Source organism: Amphibalanus amphitrite, unplaced genomic scaffold (assembly GCF_019059575.1).
Source record: "Amphibalanus amphitrite isolate SeventyFive unplaced genomic scaffold, NRLGWU_Aamphi_draft 000780F_arrow, whole genome shotgun sequence".
NCBI lineage: Eukaryota > Metazoa > Arthropoda > Thecostraca > Balanomorpha > Balanidae > Amphibalanus > Amphibalanus amphitrite.
In genome coordinates this window covers 44871-66838 of record NW_024882274.1, presented here as the reverse complement: position 1 = coordinate 66838, position 21968 = coordinate 44871, and the positions used below count along the sequence as shown (strand labels likewise).

Sequence of the window (21968 nt, the reverse complement as noted above, 5' to 3'; positions counted from 1 at the left end):
GCAAAGGCTTGATGATGCTGGTTGCAAATGATGAAGGGACATCCAATCTAGCAAAGCAAGCTGTAAGGAGGTGAGCTAACATGGCAAGCAGTTCAGGCGTGGAGCCATACAGCAGGTGCTCTGTGGTGATTCCGTCTGCTCCTGGAGCAGAATTACGCCTAAGGCGCAATATAAATCGGGAAACATCCGATGCGGTAACAATACGAGGTTCGTCACCATTGCACCCAGCCTCTAAACGAGCAAATACAGCATCGCGGATCCAGTGCTGGTTTGGTGACAATTCAGCTACATTGTCCTGATGAATACGAGAAAAATGGGATCTGAAGCTGTCTGCGTCTACGGAGCATTCAGCAACCGTCACACCTCTCCGAGCTCTACTAACATGTCGCCAAAAGGAGCCTAAACTTTCCCCACGGCGAAGCTTGTGTAACAGCCGTGCCTCATGATCAATTTTCGATCGAGACGCATGCTTCCGCTCGCGCCGGTAGGCCCGTCTTGCTTCGCGATAGCAGTTATGCACATGCGTGTATAGCCGCTTACCAGATTCATGCCAGAGGTAAAGCCAAAACCGGGCTCTATCACGCGCTGAGGAAACGCGGGGGTTCCACCATTTTTTAGCAGGACGTCTCGGCTTTGCACACCCAGAGTCACGAGCTGCAGCATGAATGCAAGAGCTGATAAATGTATCTAATCTATCCAGTTCTATAGAGCTGCCTAATTGTGGCGAAGCTACCAAGTAAGTCGCAAGTAACGTTTTATAATGGTCAATAGCTTCTTCAGAATTCCAAATAGGGACATAAGAGAGGACAGAGGGATCAAATCTGCGAACTGGAAGGCAAGATACAGCAGCAAGTCGCAAATGTAGACTTAATGTGGCAATGACTGGAAGGTGAGGGCTGAGGTTATCAATTGATGAGCTAAGAATCATACAATTCGTTAGAGATGGAAGCAAACACTGTGGCACAACAATGTGATCAATGTGTGAGGAGCCGCCTGCCCTATCATAAGTGACAGACTGTTTCTGAGGAAACTGGAATTCGGACACAACCAAATGGTGATCATCAAGTAGCTCCTGCATAAGAGCGCTGAGTGGTGAGAAACCACGCAAATTCTGCCAGCCGTTAGGCCTGTGAACACTGGCCAATCTTGGTAAGGCGCAGTTAAAATCCCCTACAAGAAGCACAGGGGATGCAGAGCGATATGCGGTAATAATTGCATCTAGTTTGCCTAGCAATTCAGCGTAACGTAATTTGCTGTCACTAGTCGAGTCCCAGAATGGCATATAACACCCAATTACCGTCAAACAAGGACCCGAATTATCATATACAGTGACACCACATAGCCTTACATCTTCACACAGTACTTGGCGGTAGCGCAGCCCAGGGCGACCGCGACAAATAAATGCTACCCCTCCGTGTCGTCTACCAGCATAGGGACCAGGCGGGTGTTCCATGGCTGATTCTTGTACACAAAAGTAATTGCCTTGGCGATGTTCAAGAAGCAGCCTAGGCAACATACATTGTTCTGAACTGGCTAGCCAAGTTTCGCATAGAAACAATAAATCGCATTGGTTGATAAGTGTGCAGACGTAAGGAACAGCCGACAAAAAACCTTCACAATTATATGTGCCTATGGTGAAGGGGATGTTCTCAGTTCCAAACCTGGATTGGCCGCTAGTTGCGCTGGGCCCCTCGCCGACTGCCACTGTTTGAGTACTGAGGCACTCTGCCACCTCTCTGGCGAAACCCGCTGCCTCCGTTGGGGCGGGACTGGTGCAGCTGGCGTCGAGGTGCAGTTGGAGCGCTCGATGATGGAAATGGCTGATGCTGTGCTGTTTCCTCGATCAATGGACTCACTTTAAGGCCCAAGGGCCAGTGAGCCGCCTCCAGGACTTGAGATGAGTCACTTGAATCAACGTCGATGCGGTAAGACTTAGTCCCCGCAACAGCTTCGCTATAGGTAGTCACTTGCGTTAGGTTGCGTAAGGACGTCACCCGCTGCGTGACCATGCTGCGCACCTGACTGTCGGTAGCCTCTCTTCGAATTCCCTCGATGAGGAACGGTACAGTTGTGGGGTGCACAGGGTTAGGCGGTTCAGCAACCAACTCAGATCGCTGCCCCGTGCCCGTGACTGGTGTCGGCCGGCTTATAGGAGGATCCCGTGATACGCTCTCTTCATGTAACTGGCTGTGCAGCTGCTCACGGAAAGGTGCAGATCGCGAGCTAACTGAGCTCACGGGCTCGTCCTCATGATAGCCGTGGGTTTGTCGGCTCCATAGAGTGGGCCTGGGGTGCACATAGCGACCTTGGTCCGTGCTCTCCTGTGGTTGTCGTGTTTCCTAACGCCGACGAGAGCTGACTTCTGTCGAGGAAGCAGGAGCTGCTCGGTTATACTTCAGCGGCTTCTCAGTCCACGAACGCACGCGCAGCCCAGTAGGCCAGTTTGCTGAATTCAGCACTTGAGAGCTCGCTGCATGGTCAACCTCAATACGATAGGCTTTGGTTCCTGCGGCAACTCCACTGTGTCGAGCAACTTGATAAAAGTTGTAGAGTCTCGGGATGATCGAAGTGACTAGCCCGTGTACTTGGGTGTCCGTCACATCTGGTCTGAACCCCTCAATCAGAAATGAGGCAGTTGTAGGAGGGCTGCTCCTGGGATCCTGAGCAACCAGATCAGACCGTGGTCCTGTTCCGGTGACCGCTGTGTGCGACTGTGGAGGCATGACTTCTTCTGTGTCTTGTGGACGATGTCCACTCGGCCGGTTAGACCGCCTGGTACGCGCAGAGCGTGAGCCACGGCCACTACTCGATTCTACGTCCGTGTCGCTGTCCGAGCAGCCGGCACGCCTCTGGAGAGAGCTGGCAATGGCCTCGCCAAGTGCGCGCAGGTCGAGGGCATGTGCTACATTCTGCGCCAGAATTCCCGTGTCCGGAGTCACAGGTGTCGGCATGACTGGCGCTGGCTGAGCCTCTGCAGCGCTGGTCCGACGGCCCGGCGAGCCTGTCTGAGCTCCTGCCGACTCGCCGATCGGCTGTTCCAAAGCACTGGGTTGCTCAGGCCTCGCCGATGACTGCACTGGTAAGAGCTCCGAGACTTGCGCTTCGAGGTGGGCTATCCGAGAATCGCGATCAGCCACCGTCATCTGAAGACCAGTCACAACATCTTGCAGTTGTTGCAGACTGCGTATGTGCAAGGCCTGGACAGTGCAACGGTCGCTGAGGTCAGATACAGCCCTCTCGAGTCTGAGCTGAGCAGCAAGCACCGACTCAAAGTTTGCCGTGACTGCGGCAATGTCCATTGTGGTGGGTGTGGTTGGAGGGAGCGGAATTCGCTCTGCAGCTTTCAGAGTTGCCGTGTCGGCACGATGCGTTAGTATCCCTTGGGATATTGAGCTACCAAGAGCCCAGCAGTCTTCTGCCAGGCGTGTTGAGCTGCCTGCGTTCCTTCTTACCAGTGCTCGCCCACCGGTAGACGGTATGGCCCCCGGTAATGCGGTGTGCAGCCTCTCACGGAGATTTCGTAGGTCGGACTCTTCTAAGGTGGCTAAACTCTCACAGATGGCGACCGCACTGAAGCGTCCGCCAAACAATTGCTCGGAATTCAGCAAAATCCTGTCTACTTTTTCGGCAGATGTAAGCGAACTTGGTAACAGACCTTCCAAAGTGAGTTCGCTGCTAGATGAACCTGCAGTTGATGCGCTCGCCGTACATGTGGAGTCCGATCTGTTATCGCTATTAACATCATTATTCACTGCAAAGGAGCCAATATTGTTCATCTCTGCAGTTTCTTCTTCTGCTGCATTAGTTGCAGCGCATTGAGCCAGAGTCTTAGGCACTGTCTCTTCGTATTCCATCGTCATATTCGTGAAGTCAATCCGAGGAACTCTTAAAATGCACGAGGGTATAAGCAAAAATCAAGAGTGAGCCACTTATTTGACGGCGATGTGAACTTTAGCAAAATTCAAAAAATAGTAGATTATACCGAATTTTCAAAGGATGAAAAAACGATATCGCACCATTCGGAGAAAGCTATTAATCACATCATAATTCTCACTGAAAAATGCCCTCTCAATTGATGCTGAAATTACGCTACCATTATGCGGGTAAACGCAGAAATCAGGAAAATTGGAGAGGATTGCAAAACACGTCCGACCGTTTCAAGTCTTGAAACTTTTGATCAACTTTTCAAGACTTTGGTATACACTAGTGGTGTCAATCGGTTACCGAAAATTTCGGTTACCGAAAAGATATGCTGACCGATTTGGTAATCGGTCGGTCAGGCCCCCCAAAAATCGGACACTTTCGGTCACCCTGCCAGTGAAACCATTTTCAAAAAGAGAAAGTATTCCATTTTTGCCTAGTTAAAATGAAATTTATTGGGATGTTAATGATAGAGTTGCAAAATTTCCCCCAAATGCCAAATGCCACATTTTGGCAACCTCATTAGCCAACCCACCCAGCAGGCAGCAGCCACCCATTGTCCAACCACAACGTCAAGCAGGCTGATTTTGACTCAGTTGGCCCCACAAGTAGACACAATTTTGAAACTCTATTCCAGTCTAACTGTTAAAATTTCACCTGTAATCAAAGAAGTATTGCCTACAAAAATCATTATACAGTCATCAAAAATGCAAGGACAAAAATACCTTGAATTGAAATTACTGAAATGTGTTTCTGAAGACTGGACAGTTAGCACTTAGCACTTAGCAGTGATCACATTTACATTTCACAGGTGTTCTACTATCCCACATTCTCCTTAAATATTGCAGGTACCAACCAAATGTTTTAAATCTAGATGACCACAACATAAAAACATAGGAATCTTGACAAAAACTACATCGGCCCATGTCCGATTTCTGGAATCTTCCAAGACACAAGGAAGGATTTCGAAACAGATGCGCCATAACAGAGACTTTAAACCAGCTGATAAAGTTGCTGCAAAAAAAGTTTTGGATTGTTACATGCTGCCTCGTGAATTATTTTATTGATGTAAATCAGGGGTCGGCAAATGGTGGGGCATGCCCCCTTTGGGGGTAATGGAGCCCTTTCGGTGGGGGTAATGAGGGATTCTGAGAAAGCCTATCTTTTTAGAGTTTGTAGCTCCAGTGATGGAGCCATCGTGACTGTTGCATCCCAGGGTTCAAAGATTAGCCCAGGCCAAAGGCACAGCACACATTGATTAGATACCAATTTTCACGTACCTGCTCGCCTCACCATCTCACCCCTCCGTACAGTCGTTCAAAAGCAGCTGCAACTTTTAACCGTCGCCCGTCTGTTGGCGTTTCAACAGCCGCTAACGTAAGGGGGAGGAGTCTATCGGACCCCCGCGGCCTCTCGGACTCTGATATGGAGCTGTGCATAAAAAAGACGAGCGTGCTACCCGTGACCATAGGAAGCCGCTGCTGCCCATTTTTAAGGTCCTTGGTCATTCCGTCTCATTCAAGAGGGCAATGATAAGTGTCGAGAAAATCGGGACCCGCTAGAACTTCTTGAAGTGAGATTTTATGGCTCAAGATGATCTCCAGAAAAAGCTCATAAGCCAACGGTCATTATGGGTCCAGAGGCCAGTTTTACCAAATGAAAAATAGCCGCCTGCCGGAATTTTTGCCTAAAGATCGTTTCATATATGGAGCGTAAACGGTAAAGCCCTATCCGCTTACGAGCCTATCGCGTTTACGCTCCGTATGTGAAGCGGTCTTGAGGCAAAAATTCCGGCAGGCGGTTATTTTTCTGTTGGTAAAACTGGTCTCAGGTCATGATATTTTCCGGGCTGGTGAAAAAAAAATGATGGGCTCGAGGGTACAATTTGGTCATGATCCGATGCCTTTTACTTGAGCTTTTAACGAAAAACCACCCGCCGCCCCTATACGTACAAGGGTTAAATGGGATATAGCATAGGCGGCGGAACGGGGAGGGCACCGGGGCACCGTGCACCCTTTGATTTTTGCATTTTAACATTAGCCCTATGGGCGTTGCATGGAAAGAATGGGACCAAAAGTCGGCAGTGCTCCCCCCTCCCCCTTCATTGAAGGTGTTCCGCCGCTACTGGGATATAGTCATTAAATGTTTTGTGGAGGAAGTGTCATGTTTTAAATTTGATGCATTGGAAATGCACAAATACTCAAAGAGTTCCAGGACGGTATGGAATTTCAGTAAACTTAGTTGTGTCAGCAATGGGGTCTGGTAGGTGGGGGTAATGGCCCTGCCTGGCGCCCAAAAAGGGGGCACGACCCCGAATGACCTGCCGACCACTGATGTAAATGATCCAACACGATATTGTATTCTAATGAAATCAACATTGTGAGTGTAATTCACTACAAGAAAATTAATTTCCCTTCAATAATTCGACCAAAAGGGCATATAAATAAATATTACGTCATCAACATACATCCTTTCGTTACAGAAGAGAGGATCTTAAAAGTCAATCCTTGGTTCTTCTATTACTTTTTGCGTCACTTTGGCGCCACTTTGTAGGTATTAATTTTGTCTGCATATTTTGTTTTCTTGTAAAGATAAGACAAACAAGAGATAAGACGAAGTGCCTGTGTAATGAATTTTCATTTCATTTTTGGGACAAAATTCAAGCTCAGAGCTACCTAATAGCTGCCTTTTCAGCTGGATTTTCAGTGTCAAATTATTTGTAGAGTATCTCAGACCACATCTTAAGACTCAAGGCAAGAAGTTTCCAAGCAGTTTTGATGTGTTTTGTGGTGTTTTGATTCCGCCTTTTCTCCTAGGGAATGTTGTCATGAACATACCTATTACCAACCATTTGACTATACTAATTGATCGTGCTTTTGCAACATGAATGAGCATTCTTCCTTACATAGACCACAGTAGATTCTTGACAATTCTTATCAACTAAATCTGTGAAATGCTGAGGTCCATGTGTTGCTATACCCTCAGCAATGTAACTTCTATCACAATATGTATTTTGCAGTGGCTAAGAATTGACTGAACTTGAACTGAAATGCCATTTCCCATTATTTTCCATCAGAATTTACCAAATATTTTAATTTTGGGATAGAGTAATAGCAAATAGAAGTTCGGTCAAATTTCGGTCAAATTTTGGCTTGGGATGTAATCGGTCGGTATTCGGTCGGAAATTTTTCCCAAATTTTGGTTTCGGTCGGTATCGGTCAGACATTTTTTTGGAAAATGACATCACTAGTATACACAACATGGCGGAAATCGTTAGACATTCTGGCCCATATATGGCCAAGGCGAGTGCCTCCCCCTGGGTGCTACGTAGCGCGGGTTACAGGTCACACCGTTGCACCTACCGCGCTGAAGTTTGCGCAACTCATAGAACAAGGATGGACAACGTGCCTTTGATGGGTCTCAGCTCGATCGGGTCAATAGCGAGCGCGTGGCGCGTGCCCGAAAAGTGCAAATTCGCGTCATAGACTTTACATGTATAAATCGGCTGGCAAAAACGGGCGAAAATGGCTAAATTTGCCCGACACGGGTCCGTTCCCCGTGCAATATCTCGGTAGCCGTGCGCCCGATCGGCACGGGGAAAACAGCATCGTGTAGAGAATCGAACGGGCAATCGAATAGTGTGCGGTGCAGGGGTGGCACGCGCCACGTGCAAGTGTGAGGGTAATTTCATTTTAAAAAAACCCATTTTAAACGGATTTTGGATTTTATTTTATTTTCCCGTGACCATCAGACTGAGAGAGTTGAAACAACGTCAATTGGCAAGAGAAATGTACCGCCTCTCATGGAAAAATTGTGAACAGCTAATTGATCAAAAACAATGTGGCAAAAATCGCTGAAGAAAATGGTATTTGTCCATAATGTGCCACTAAATAATTACACGGGGTTTGCTGCTTAACCTAATACGTTTGATAATTGAAAATGCTATCACTGGAAAGAGCATTCAATTCTCTCCAAGATCCAATCATCACGTTTGCATGACAAGCAACAGTATTCTTAAAAATATAAATGCTTCAAACCTCTGCAAATCCATTTTTAGCGAAAATTATCAACGCCTTTCATTTGTCAAAAAACTACGCACCTGAATTATAAAACACATTTGACAGGTTCACTGAACTATTGACAGGTTCTGAAGTAGAAAGCATGCTTATCAGACACGGGCACCTCGATCCGATGGATATTTTTTTCCAAACCAAAACGTTTAGCCATCAAAAAGCAATCGACCGAAATGGATTGATAACCCAACCGACACAAGAACAACCAAACACCCGCCGATCGTAAATACCCCCTTTTCGCGTTGCGGAGCACTGCGGGTCACCCTAGTCCTCACTAATCCTAGACATAATCTATAATTTCATTGACAAAGATTCGCAGCTTTGCGCTGAAATATTATGAATGCTCAAGACAAATGTTTAACCCTCGCCCGTAAACGGCGATCTGCCACCTTCGCCCATGCAGGGGGGGGGGGGGTTGGTGCGACCCCCCCCCCTTGGCGTTTGAAAACGGAGCGTCGTAGAGCTTAGCGGAAAAGACCAACGGATTGCTCTCGCCGAGATCTCGCGATTGGTGGTATATTTTTTGGTCCTAGGTCAACATTTGACCTACTTTTGACCGGTCAAAGGTCAAATTTTCGGAAAAATAGACTTTTTCAACTTTCCGCGGCGATTGCGGCAAAACGGTGGGAGATATCGACTTGAAACCTTCACTATCGTGTTCCTTGATCAATTCTCTATCGTTTGGTATGTATTTCGTTTCCCTAGCTCTAAAAATGGCGCGTTGGGAGCGCCGGAAGTCGGCAAGGTCACAGTCGGCGGCAGAAATTCGAAAAATCAAAATTTAAATTTTTGAAATCTGATTGTATTTTTGGATTTGGGAGGTCCATTTGCTCCCTATAGAAGCTAATATTGCTGCATATTCCCATTGAGGTGACAAGAATTAGCAAAATAGTGGTTCGGGCGCTTTTCAAAAATAGTACCGGACGCTGTTCCTCTTGTGACGTCATAGCTCCGTGACCTGACCTGATCCGGTCAAGTTTCTTATACCATATGATAGCCAATACTTGCCCCAACATGCATGGGAAGTTTCATCACGATCCATCAACCGATGTCGGTACCACCGGCAGGAAACCTCGGGCGTTGGCACTCAGTTTGTGAAAATCCGGCCGGAGGCTGTTCCCTTTGTGACGTCATAACTCCGTGACCTGACATGACCCGGTCAAATTTTTTTATCAAAAGATGCGCAAGGTTTGCCCCATAAGGTACCCAAAATTTGGCGGCGCTGCGCGCCGCCGTTTTTGCACTATTTCCGAAAAGCCTCAGGGGGGGGGGTTGCACCAACCCCCCCCCCTACATGGGCGAGGGTTAACTTTGCTTCGTGCTTACGGCATATCCTACCATATTTTTACAACAAGCAGTCACTTTATTTACCTTTTAACAGCTTACATTTCTATATATCCTCTATTGCAAGAAATTATGACCTCGATGATGATGATGATGATGAATTGGGGTTTTTGGGCGCCCTGAAAAAATGACTTCTCTTCCATTCATTCATTCATTCATTCATTCATTCATTAATTGGTGATGATTTATGATGTTGAGTACCGGACCTCACAGGATATCGGCGCCCATCATTCATTCATTCATTCATTCATTCATTCATTCATTCATGTTACTCGTTATAACTCTACTATAAGAGAACAAATTATGACGTCTCATTCATTCATTCATTCATTCATTCATTCATTCATTCATTCATTCATTCATTCATATCACTCACCCTCTCTCCCTTCCCTCCCATCTCTCCTCTACCCACCTGTTCGTAGTGAGCCGGCGTGTAGGGCACTGGTTCAAACACTAGCGGCGTATCTGCCGGCGGCTCCGGCTCCGCGGGCAGTGGAGGCAGCACGTTACAGAACCGGCCCGTGTTGTAGTTACACTCCAGGGTGTAGCTGCGTACCAGGCCCGTGGCGCGGTACAGAGCCACCCGGCCGCTGCCTTCCTTACTCAGGCCGTCCTTCTTGCCTCTGCGAAAGGGAGAAGGGAAGAATGATGGGAGAGATAAGGGAAGACGTTCTTACGATGAGAGTGGAAATGAATGAAAGACTAAAAGGGTCTGATGGAAGTGAAATGCACCTTATGCCATCTCCAAAAACCTCATGAAATCAGCGCGCACTTATGACGAGTAAGCGCGAACTAGTGAAGTTTTTCGTAGATTACCGGAAAATTAGACTAAGTTGACCTTGCTTACGTGGGGGGCAAACTCTAGCTCGCTCGTTTGTCACCCCAAGAAACGTTTTACTGGTGATGTAGATTGTAAAAATGTAGGTACGAGATAGGCCGGGATTTTCGCTATAAGCCTACCTGTGGTGCATATTTTTCTCGGTGAAGTTGCAGGCGAGGAAGTCGAAGTTGGCCGAGTTCAGGGAGACCAGCTTGGGCAGCAGCATGCAGTCCACCATGGTCTCGTCGCAGCTGAAGTGGTTGCCGTACATGAAGCAGCCTGTAGACACCGCCATGGTTCGGTGAGGATCACTGGAGTGGATTGAGCCGAGGCTAAGGCCGATTGGGAATGGATTGAGGCTAAGGCCGATTGGGAATGGGGACCCCGATTTGCCATGCCTATATTGACACAATGGAATGGAGGGTTAGACCAGGCGAGGCGAACCGCCCTGAAGGGCCAACAAATCAGTCGCGAACTCCTGAACGTGACAATTTTGTAAATAGCTTTTACGTCACAAGGCGCTTCTTTGATTAGCTTTGCTTCTATAGCACCATTTCAACAGCTGTACACAGCGGCGCCATGGCTTAGTTGGTTAAAGCGCCTGTCTAGTAAACAGGAGATCCCGAGTTCGAATCTCGGTGGTGCCTCTTTTCTGTCGTCCACGAAGCTGAACGCCGGCCCATGCGAATTGCGAACTACGACCTCCCCCATAACCACTCCTCCTAATTTGAGACATGAAAATATGGGGCGTCGTTGAAAATAATATCCTTTTAAATCCGAAAGGTGGTTGCGTAGGGAGGTAACAATCCCTGGTGCCCACTATACGGGACTTGTTACGTAGGTATCACCACGCACCCACCAGTCACCACCCAACCACATCGCCCCCGCCCGCACCCGGTTCACCATCTTTCTCTTACCTCGTTTGGACGCATGTCCGTGCATATCCATGTAGAGGAACAGATTCGAGTCGACGGCGGGCGGCTCGTCTTTTCCCGATGACACGGAGCTGGCACTCCAGGCCGAACGCTCAGTTTCGCCGGAGGAGACGAGAGACTCGGAGTCGGAGCCGGCTGCGGCCTGCGCGGGGAGTCAGAGTCAACAGTCGGGAGAATAGATACTCAGCGGAGTAAATGAGGTGCAGCAAAGAAATAAGCAACACGATGCAACAAAACAAAATAAATAACCGTAATCGTATGCAAAGATCCCGCAACCATGTCGATCCTGTCATTAGATCGCGAAGAAAAAGCACATCATTGATGCATTGCACCCTTAAATTCTACGGCAAAAATAAAGAAAATGAGCCTCGCTACTCAGCAGTACATGGGTAGCAACAAAGTCTCAATTTTCCAGAGCTACACCATTATATGCCATAACACCTAGTTTTCAATCATTACTGCCTCATTGGTTGATTTACCTGCGCCTGGTCGCCAATCACTGATGGTTTCTCAGTCTTCTGTGTAGCGTTCGGAGCCGGGTTTGGAACCGAAGCCTGCACAGAAGCTCTATCCTCCGTGACATTCCCTATCACGGTCGAAGTCGCCGTCACAGTTATATGCTGTGGCTGCGGTGGCGGTGGAGGGGGTGGGGGAGGGCACGTTCCACCCGCCGCTGCCCCAAACGGAGGGGGAGGGGGCGGCGGTGGAAGCACTCTGGCCGTCTCCGTCCTCTCTCCCGGCCGCAGGACTCTCGGCGTCATCTGAAGCAGGCTCTTCAGCGGGCTCAGATCGGGCATCCCCAGACTGCTTTCATCATCCCCCGCACAGAAGCACGACGCATCGTTGGAGACATCCTCAGGTTCGGGAGGCCTCGGCGGAGCTACAAGCTCCCGAGGTCTTACAAACTGTGCGTCTACCTCTGCCACACTCGGCTCCGAGTCCTGAACCTCACAATCCGCCGGTGGGCGACCTAGATGGTGATACATCGCCACCGTCTTGGCTGCGTGTACTTCTGGGTGCAGTGCTCGCGCAGGGTCACCATACATCCGGTTGAGATTTGCTCCGTGAATGTTGGTGCGATAGTGTCCGCGAGCTACGCCATCAGGGTTCAACATCGGGATGATTTTGAACACATACATCTGCCTCAACTTCGCCGCGCGGCGGTCGGCGGAGAGCAGAAACCTCACACAGCCGTTGAGAACATGACTCGAAGGTGTTTCTCCCGGGTGAACCCGCGCTGAGAGAAGAACCACCTTCCTCCCGGGGAAGCGCACCGCGCGCTGCTCAGTCTGAGCCAGTGGGAACAGGCCGGGCAGCCGGTGTTCGCGTCCGTCGCCACCGTCAGAGGCGGTGATGGTGAGCAGGTCGACGCGCCTGCCATCTAGCGTGTACGTCAGCAACTCGCGGTGGTAGTAGATGCCGATAGGTGGTGTGATACGGAATTGCAGGTCGCGAGCGTTCAGGTGCGTCTGAAAAATAAAAACAGAGATGTCATAGGATAACCATGGATAGGCAACTACGACTCATGTCAACAGCAAAGGCCAATTACAAGACTGATGTCATTCATATCAGGAAACTATAAATTTTCTTATAAGCACCGCTAGACAGAGCGCACAATCAATGCGGAGCTCGCTGAAAACAAAGCGCATAGCTTGACGTTTTTACAACGTTTTTCCAACACTTGATTCCTATCTTAACAGCTGATCAAGTCACCGTTCCATGCTTCTATCCTCAGGATGCAGAAATCCTTCTCCTCCACGCCGCAACCCCCTCCGAGCTGGACAGGCAACTTTATCTCATGCGGGCTGCTCCCTTGGAGCGGCACCGCTGCTCCCGAGGGAGCGCACCCCGTAGCCGGGTGCAGTGAGTGCCTTGGGGCTGGGTGGCCTGTCCTCTGGACGGGCTCAGCCCCGGCGACTCACTAGGGTGCCTGCCCAGACCAATGTCTCCCCCTATATCGTATCATCCTCCCGGCTCTGAAATGGTCTCATTGGACCGAAAGCTGAAGCTGATTAAGTACAGATTCGCGTCTCCTGCATTTGATTATGTGCATGCCTTTGATTTAACAGCGCATGCCTTTTGATTATGCACATTCCACACTCCAGTCTCCATACATCAAAGGCATACCCTGCGATTCCTAACCCCGGGAAGCAGCCTACACAGATGGATCATGACTACGTCCTCATCAGAAATAAACACTCAGTCACTGTCTAGTATTCTGCCCACCTGCAGTTCGGTGTAGGAGTAGGGGAAGCTGAAGGCGAAGTAGGTCGTACAGCCGGCGTCCTCCAGTGTGTAGTACTTGAAGCTCATGATGAAGTTGTTGTCCTCCACCTGAATGAAACAGGAAGGGCAGCATCGTCATTGGCATAGTGTTTAGTCAAAAGGAGGGACGACGGGCGATGTGATGAGCAACTCTGCTGCCTATCATGAAAGCAAAAGATATAACTTAAAGTTAGGCACCAAACGGGCTCCCGACAATTACAAAACAGTTATAACCAACAGATACATGACGTGGCATCCAATGAAGCAAGCATTACGCATCAATGGATAGCCGCCCCCCCCCCCCCCAACACACACACCGAGGGAGAAATGACCTATCTCTGACCCAGCTACCACCAAAGTGCCACACGATACTCCCTCTACCCCCCCCCCCCCCCTAAATGACTTACCTTGTACAGGTGTGTGTCTGTGAGCCGTTTCCACTCGGGAAACAGGGGCTCCACGCGGTACACCGTTCGCATGCCCTGCGCGTACAGCTTGCCCTGGCGGTTCATGTTCATTATGTTGAACCGGACGGTGGCGAATGGTGGGCCACCTGGTGGAAAAAGGATTAAAAACAGTGATGAATGATGATGATGATGAATTGGGGTTTTTGGGCGCCCGGACTACAGCGGTCATCAGTGCCAATTTTTTTTTTCAACAGTGACTTGGCAGAGGGAAAATGGAGGGAAAACACACTAGTCACCATTATAAATTTACTTATAACTGAGTCCAGAGTCATCAGAGCCATTCGTGCACAATTACTATACCGATTCCTTTTTCCGACCATCTCTCGCCGGTCGACCAATCTCCAGTCCCGTCAAAAGTTCCGTCCTCTCCCTCACCTGAGAAACTGAAGTGGAACCATGTCCGGTTGTTGTTTTCGTACTCTGTACCTCCGCAGTCAGGGTTCACCCAGCAGTTGAACTCGTGGGCGCACAGGTCATCGGGACCTGACGAGAGGACATCGGTCAGCCGATAGTTTACAAGCGAACAGTTAGCAGCAAGGGCAGGGTGGACGGGACAGCACCGAAGACACCGTATCCAGACAAATCACCGTCGCGAACAAATCTTGATCCATTGTTATTTTTTTTCAAACTCCTACCAGTCCAACAAAGGCTACAACGTGTTGGGCTGTGTTTGATTGGGTATGTTGGGCCGGATTCACGGTTTCACTGACGGCAAAGATAATGTTTGATGTCAGGCAGAATCTGCATCATCCACACGACATCACAGCATTTAAGGCCTCAACAGGAATAATGATTTGTCCAGACAAACATTTGATGGTACGTGGTGACCTGCTGTGCTGGCACGTCTTTCTTCAAGAAAATGATAGGTAGGCACACAAGAGACACAATATAGGGTTGGCTAGGGGATCATTGACCCTTTATTGTAATTTACCATATCAAAAGTTTACAGATGCATATTGTGTGGTAATTCGAAGAATTCAAGGTCTGATTTGACAAAGACTGGAGATTATATTCCAGTCCAATAGGTGTGGGCTGGTGCAGACTTATCACTGTATCTGGTGCAGCTTGTTAACTCTATTGCGACAAATTGCAAGCTGGCTTAGGGGAGTAAAAGCTGTGCATGAGCAGTAGGGGTGATGAGTGTGTCATGTTAGCGATGTGTGATCTGTTACGTGTCTTTTACCTTCATCTCACTGAGCTTAACAGCCAATTATATATTTTCTGATCGTTTGACCTGCCACAAAGCCATACTGCAAAAAATGACTTGCAGGTCGACGAGACACATCGGCCGAACTTAAAATCCGCAACAATCCTTCAAACAGAGCCGGAAAATCCGCACCAAAGTCGGCTGAGAGCACACACAAAATCCGCACCGACCCCAAAAGTGACCAGCTGAAAGCTGCGCTGACCTCAACTATTGACATGAGCCGCAAGCCTACTTTTTCAGTAGTATAGAAATGAAACGAGAAGTACACACCACACAACTCAAACAAAAAGCATGTCACGCCAATATAAGAACTACTACCCCTGGCGATTTATCCAGGGCGATAATTGTGCGATGAGCCCCTGGCTATCCCAATGGTGTCACTGTCGACAATGCCATTTAGCTAAGCGGCTTGACAACATGTGAATGCTCCAGTTTTAAAAATAAACATATTAACGGCAAAACGTGGACCCATCTCATGCATCCATTTTCGGCATCTCTCGTTAGGTCATAAGCTGTACCGAACAACAAATCTGATAAGCATGCCATTCAAAACGGACTGGACTAATTAAGCCCGGCAAAGTGGTCCTCAAGGCCTGCCATCAGCCACGCACCTCTCGCCCTACCACGGAGCGACAACGCCAAACCATCACATGAGCCGAGAGCATCTCGTTACCAACTGTTACCAATGCTGCAGAGTGCAGAGTGCAACAAACTCCGATTCTTTCGACACATTTTTCTTATCTGCATCGAATATACACGATGCGGATAAATCATTCGCATTTGACTGTTTGAAGCCTTGAAGCGGCGGAGCGGTGATCTTCTAACCTTCCCATCGGCCGTGTTCATCCGTGCTAATCTCTCTCACTCTATCGCCGGCGCCTCGCAGATCCGACCGGTGCGTTTCATGTTGTAACCAAGGCCCGTTGTAACAGTGCGAACTTGCGGGCGACCCAGTGATTGCTGGAACCGCCAGCGCTGGCATTGTTCTGACTACCGCACACTCATCTAGACCAAAGAATACACTGAATCACCTGTTGAAGCTCCAGCCACTTTTTCCCCGATTTTCCTCATCTATCTCATCTGGTCTGTCATGACCATCACTAAAGCAATTGCGCACAGCACCACCCAAAATGTCAATTAAATCATCAGGACGGACTGTGCCGGCCCTCAAAGTTGACGGTCGCGATATTACTGATGATCGCGAGCGGGCTGAGTGTTTCAGTCGGGTCTTTGCCTCAAAATTCTCCGACGGTACGGTCGATAGTTTTCCGGATGTCACATCGTACCACATTGACGTTCTTAGCAGATTTTCGGTCAATCACGACACCGTTCTTAACTTATTGATGACCCAAAGCGTCCACAAGGCGTGTGGGCCAGACGGCCTTAGTGCCCGCATCTTAAAAGAGTGCGCTGAAGAGTTTTCGATCCCTCTGACCAAAATTTGCCGTCTATCATTCGAACAGGGCAAATTTCCTTCAGCTTGGAAACGCGCGCACGTCACACCGGTACACAAAAAAGGCAGCCGAAAAGATCCGCTTAACTATCGACCAATATCGCTTCTACCCATTTGCTCAAAAATTTTAGAACGCGTAACGTGTGACCAGTTGATGGTCCATGTCTCACCTGTGATCTCTCCGGCCCAGCACGGCTTCCTCCCGCGCCGCTCCTGTACTACTAACCTTGCCTGCCTCGTTAAGCAGCTGTGGGACTCAATTGCCGATGGCCTCCAGACAGATGTTATCTACACGGATTACTCCTCAGCTTTCACCAGCGTCAACCATTCTCTCCTTCTTCACAAACTTCATCATTCCTACAATCTGTCTGGAGCTGCCCTGAGGTGGTTTGAGTCCTACCTATGTGGGAGAGAGCAGCGCGTGGTGCTGAGCGGGACGGCGTCCAGTTGGGTGCCGGTTGGGTCGGGGGTGCCGGAGGGCAGTATCTGTGGCCCGATCTTGTTTGTGTTATTTTGCAATGATGTTCCGTCCTCTATCTCATCGACATGCCTGATGTACGCTGATGACGTGAAGCTGCTGAGGCGGATTCGCTCTCCCGACGATGCTGCCACCCTTCAGGCCGATTTAGACATCCTATCTTCTTGGTCCACCGTTTGGAAACTAAAACTTAACCCAGCAAAATGCAAGTTTATTACCTTTACTCTGCCCAAAAAGCCTGTCCTGACGTCATGCTCCATTGGCAATGTCACCCTGGATCGCGTATCTGAGATGCGTGATTTAGGCGTTATTCTGGACTCAAAATTGAACTTTGCTTCTCACATCGATGACGTCGTCGGGAGGGCGAATCGTGCCTTGGGGACTTACCTGCGATCGCTCCAAACCTCACGTGCGCGGACAGGGCGCAGGTTCGAGCCAGCTCCCCTTATTACGGCCTTTAACGCTCACGTTCGTTCTGTTTTGGAGTTTGGCAGCGTTATTTGGTCGGGCGCCGCAGTAACTCACATGGCGCGACTGGACAGGGTCCAGCATAAGTTTTTAATCTGGCTAGCTGTTAACTCTAATCGCCCTTCTAACTCATTTGACTACGCACAGCTATTGCTCCACTTCGCCGTTCTAACTATCAAACAGCGCCTGGCGCAACACGACCTCGCCTTCCTACATGGCGTCTTCGGGGGCCGTGTTGACTCCGTGGAAATCCTGGGCAGCTTCGGACTTGCTGTCCCAGCCAGGGCAACTCGCGCGCAGCCCTGTCTGAATGTCCCAGCCGCCAGAGTAGGCACCATCAAAGATGGATTGTTTTGCCGTCTATCACGTCGGATTAATAGCCTGTACCAGGTGACTCCTGGAGCGGACATTTTTGGAAGGCGCTCTCGTTTTATGAAGTGTGTGTCTGTGTTTGTTCGCCATACAGTGTGAATTTTAACAATGTGTGTCGTATTTATTGTTTTTATATGTCTGACTCCGTCTATTATTGGGTTTTCGGACCTGTTGATGGTATGCAATAAATACAAATCCGCACCACACCACACTAAATCTGCACAGCACCAAGCAAAATCTGCACCGCACAACACCAAATCCGCACAAGCCGAACAAGCCTGCACTGGCGAGATCTCATCAAAATTGCCACACTTTGTAGACTGGCCACAAAGAATAGAAATAAACATGCAGTGGTAGGAAGTCTTCCACAAATTTCATAACAATAACAGCATGAGGAAGCTTGTGGAAAGTGCATGGAACCATTCCACCAACTGGCTATCAATAGTTACACAGTGTGAGCCTAGCAGCTTGGATGCAAGTTGCAACATTGGCACTCACCCTGGCCCTCGAAGGCGACTGTTCCTGGCTCCACTTTCTCTAGCCGTTGCAGGTTACCGGAGTCAAAGTTGGAGGAGATGCGAAACCCACCATCTGTCTCCACCTCCATCACAGCTGGGATTCTGAGCTGACCTGGAAAACAATACAAAGCTGTTGAAACTGTTCATGGATATAATTATCATGCATCCTCAGTGATTTCATTAAAAAAAAAATGGCTGCTGAGCTGATGTAAGCATACATGTTCAGAAACTGTTTATGCACAGTCTCCCAAAAGTTAGAATCTGCATCATTAATACACGAAAAATAGGTGTAAAACTGACTGAAAACGTTAATTACCTACAGTGTGGAAACAATGGAGGTCGAGAAATTGGAACAGCCGAATAAAGAAGCGTTAATAAATGGTACGACATGAAGACTATAACTGAGACTGACCTTGCGGATGTGCTTTTTGTATTGCAAGCTTTATATATTCATGCTGAAATTCAGGAAATTAGAAACAGCTCATTACACTCCATTCACACTAGACGCCTTTCATAAACAAAACAATTTCTCAAGGCCTGAGGCAAATGTGACGCATCGGAGCGAAAGCTCCAAATCGTGACCGCTAAATGAATAATTCTGTATTTTAGGGTAAAGTCAGCAGCACATACTGTCTGCACACACTGCCTCGATCCGGTGCCAAGTGTCATCAAGACTAGTATTTAGCCACCAAATCACATGTGACTTTTTAAGACCCTATTCGTACGAGAAAAATCACTTTCCTTGATTTACTTGGCTTTCGAAATAGGAACGCCAAGTGACGTGTTGCCAGGTCAGGTGCCGATAAGCCGCGTCGGAGATCATGGATTAGGAAATCTCGGTGGTTTTGCCCCTCGACTAGGTACGATCACACCTCTTTTTGAACCTAGATCTCTTCAATTAACCAGGCCATTGACCTAGTTGGGCGCTTATATAGGTCGATGACTCATATGAAACAATGGAGATGGATTTTGGCCGCCACCCGTAAAAGAACATAACAGAAACAACGGTGTATTGAAACAAGTGCAGTCTGTGCTGTACCACTCCTTAGTATTCCCTGCATTTTCCCCATCCCTGAACTCAAACGAGCGGTTCAGATGATGCACAAAACAACACATGTTCGCTGGAGACGCCACAGATGGCGCTATCGATAACAACCATTTAAAATCTTTCATTTTTTAGATTGGCGATTCTCCACTCGGTTCTTGGCTTGGTATCTAAAATCGAATAAACAATTTTGAGATAAAATACTCATAATGATGGTTTTCGGCCCGTATATGATAAGAAGGGAGACAACTCGCGAAAGGTGGCAATCGATAACATAAATGAAACGGCCTATCAAACCAAAACTACGCTCATATTCCCACACCTGGCACACCTATTCACACCACCATTCATTCACACATTCACATGGGACAGATCAGCAAACATACATACGTACATCGCCTTCTTCAACACCTAACAAAACGAACCCCCTAGAAAACATACCGTCATCAAATGGTTCCACTGCACTCACAAACCTGTACACACAACTGCGTTACCCTAGTAGCACACAACATTGATACAACATTGAGATATGTTGAAATCAGGTTGATTGTCAATATTGGTGCTTCAACACGAATTCAACATTGATTCAACGTTGATATCACGTTGATATTTGGTTGTGCTTTGTCGAATCTTGGTTGAAGTTCAACATTGTAGTTCAACATCGATACAACATTGTCCCAATGTTGAGTTCACAATATCGACAAAAGAAGAATTTCAACGTTGTGATTCAACATTGATACAACATTGTCACGATGTTGATTTCACAATATTGATAAAAAGTAGAGTTCCAACATTGTGATTTAATTACTATATTGCCCCGCAGTTGCGTTGACACTTGACAGCATTAAAGGGGGCAAATGCCCCTCGGGTGTAAGGGGTCCCATGGGCTGGCTCGACAGGTCCTAAGGCGTCAATCGGACTTTAAGGGTGGGATCACTGAGGTTCCAAATAGACGAATATGGTCGTATAGAAATAGTACCTATTGGTATCGTATATATATGCATATACATTATACGTCTTGAATATGATATATAGAGTTATAAAGTGAATTGATCCTTAAATAAAGATAGCTCCACTTCAAAAATCCTTTTATAACATCCTCAACCTACGTTGAATTAAGCAGCATTATTGTATCGGCATTATTTTATTCGGGTGCCACCGGTGCCATTCAAGTATCACGGTAGTTAGTGTCTTGGTCCCCTCCCACCAGTCGTGCGCTGTACTCTTTCAGAGACCGTACCGACTGGAATCTAGCGACCGCTGACCGTTTTGAAGACTGTACGCGGCCGGCAGCGGGCGGTCCCATCCTCGCCTCCGGCTAGAGAGGGGGAGACCGCGACAGGGGACCGCGCGTCCCCCGTCCCGTTGTGCCGGGCCGGCTCGCAGAGTGCGGACGGGTGTGTTGAGTGTGTTGTGTCCAGTGTCGTCTGGCGTCTCCTCTTTCGATCCGACCAAGTGTAGGTTTCCGCCAGTTTCTGCTGTGTGACAATCAGTGCATTTATCCTATAGTTATTGCAGTGATAAGTTTAAAAAAACTGGCGCTGAAACGTTCTCTTCAAAATGGTGGCGATCACCGTCGTCACTCACTTGCCTGCGTCAAAGAGAAGAAGTGCTGCCGGTGGCGTCATGTAGCGTCATGACTTGAAACAGGGCCCGGTAAGTATAAAAGAATAGATTCATGGTAGTAGGACGTATAGGTAGTGGTAGGGGAAGGAGGGTGAATTGCGCCACCTTAAGGAAAAACGCTAATTGTAAGAAAACCGCTGGAGATATAAGCATGCATTGGTGACCATTTCAAAGAGGAACTCATTGGCTACGATTTAAGAGCCTCCCGATCAATTAAGAATGTTTCGTTTGCTTCTGACAGCTGCTTTTTCAGAAACATGTAAAAGGGCGCATTTGCCAACAACTGCTGTAAATTGCGCCAGGGGGATGGCGCAATTAGAACCCAATTGCGCCCTATACTTTAACATGGCTAAGCGAATGAGACGGAATGCATACACCCCGGCAGTCTAATGTCATTGCGGCTTACTTTAACATTCATAATGTTATTCACGCTGGTTAAATAATAAATGTAGGTGTAAATCGCGATGTTTTTTTTTTGCCCAGGTAGATAACTTTACATGTGTTCGTACGCTTGTAAAAGTGCAACGAAAACGTTTACTGTAACCGACTAGATATATGTGAACGTATGCGCCTATACGGTTATATTTCCAATCGTTTCTCTCAAAATTAATAATTTTTATTGTTTCGACAGTTTTATGACATCAGTTTTTACTTTTTTATCATAGCTGTCACCTCTCCCGCCTGAGTCCATGTTGAAAATGTCGCATTTTGTCAATTACACAAGTTCGTAGCCTAAATGGCAGCTGCATTATAAGTTTGACGAGAGAAATAATTTGCGGACTGACGACAGCGGGTTGCTCCCCTGCCTGACATTAAACTCCTTCTTTATTGCAATCAGTTAATGATGCATTCATGCTGTCGTGATATACAATAGCTACACCATTATTCTATTTGCGCCCCCCTGGCGCAATTGCCATGGGCGCAATTAAAATTGAGGTACTTTTTAATAAAAGCGTGGAAGTTATTATAAAGATGT

At 47.9% G+C, this 21968-nt stretch overlaps 1 protein-coding gene and 1 non-coding gene across 2 annotated transcripts in view; one reads left to right on the top strand and one right to left on the bottom strand.

The window, feature by feature from the left end:
- Positions 1–18846, bottom strand: part of LOC122366044 (cytosolic carboxypeptidase-like protein 5) — a 34426-nt gene extending 15580 nt beyond the window's left edge. The window contains exons 1-9 of the mRNA XM_043337802.1: positions 18734–18846; positions 18302–18433; positions 14201–14308; positions 13766–13911; positions 13320–13427; positions 11573–12562; positions 11076–11235; positions 10299–10437; positions 9751–9961 (exon numbers count right to left, since the gene is read on the bottom strand). Of these exons, the coding sequence (XP_043193737.1) occupies positions 9751–9961; positions 10299–10437; positions 11076–11235; positions 11573–12562; positions 13320–13427; positions 13766–13911; positions 14201–14308; positions 18302–18410 (1971 nt within the window). The 5' untranslated portion in view covers positions 18411–18433; positions 18734–18846. The remainder of the gene's footprint in view (positions 1–9750; positions 9962–10298; positions 10438–11075; positions 11236–11572; positions 12563–13319; positions 13428–13765; positions 13912–14200; positions 14309–18301; positions 18434–18733) is intronic.
- Trnat-agu lies at positions 10732–10805 on the top strand. Its single transcript has one exon. It is a non-coding gene; the product is annotated as a tRNA-Thr (tRNA).
- Positions 18847–21968: the final 3122 nt, after the last annotated feature.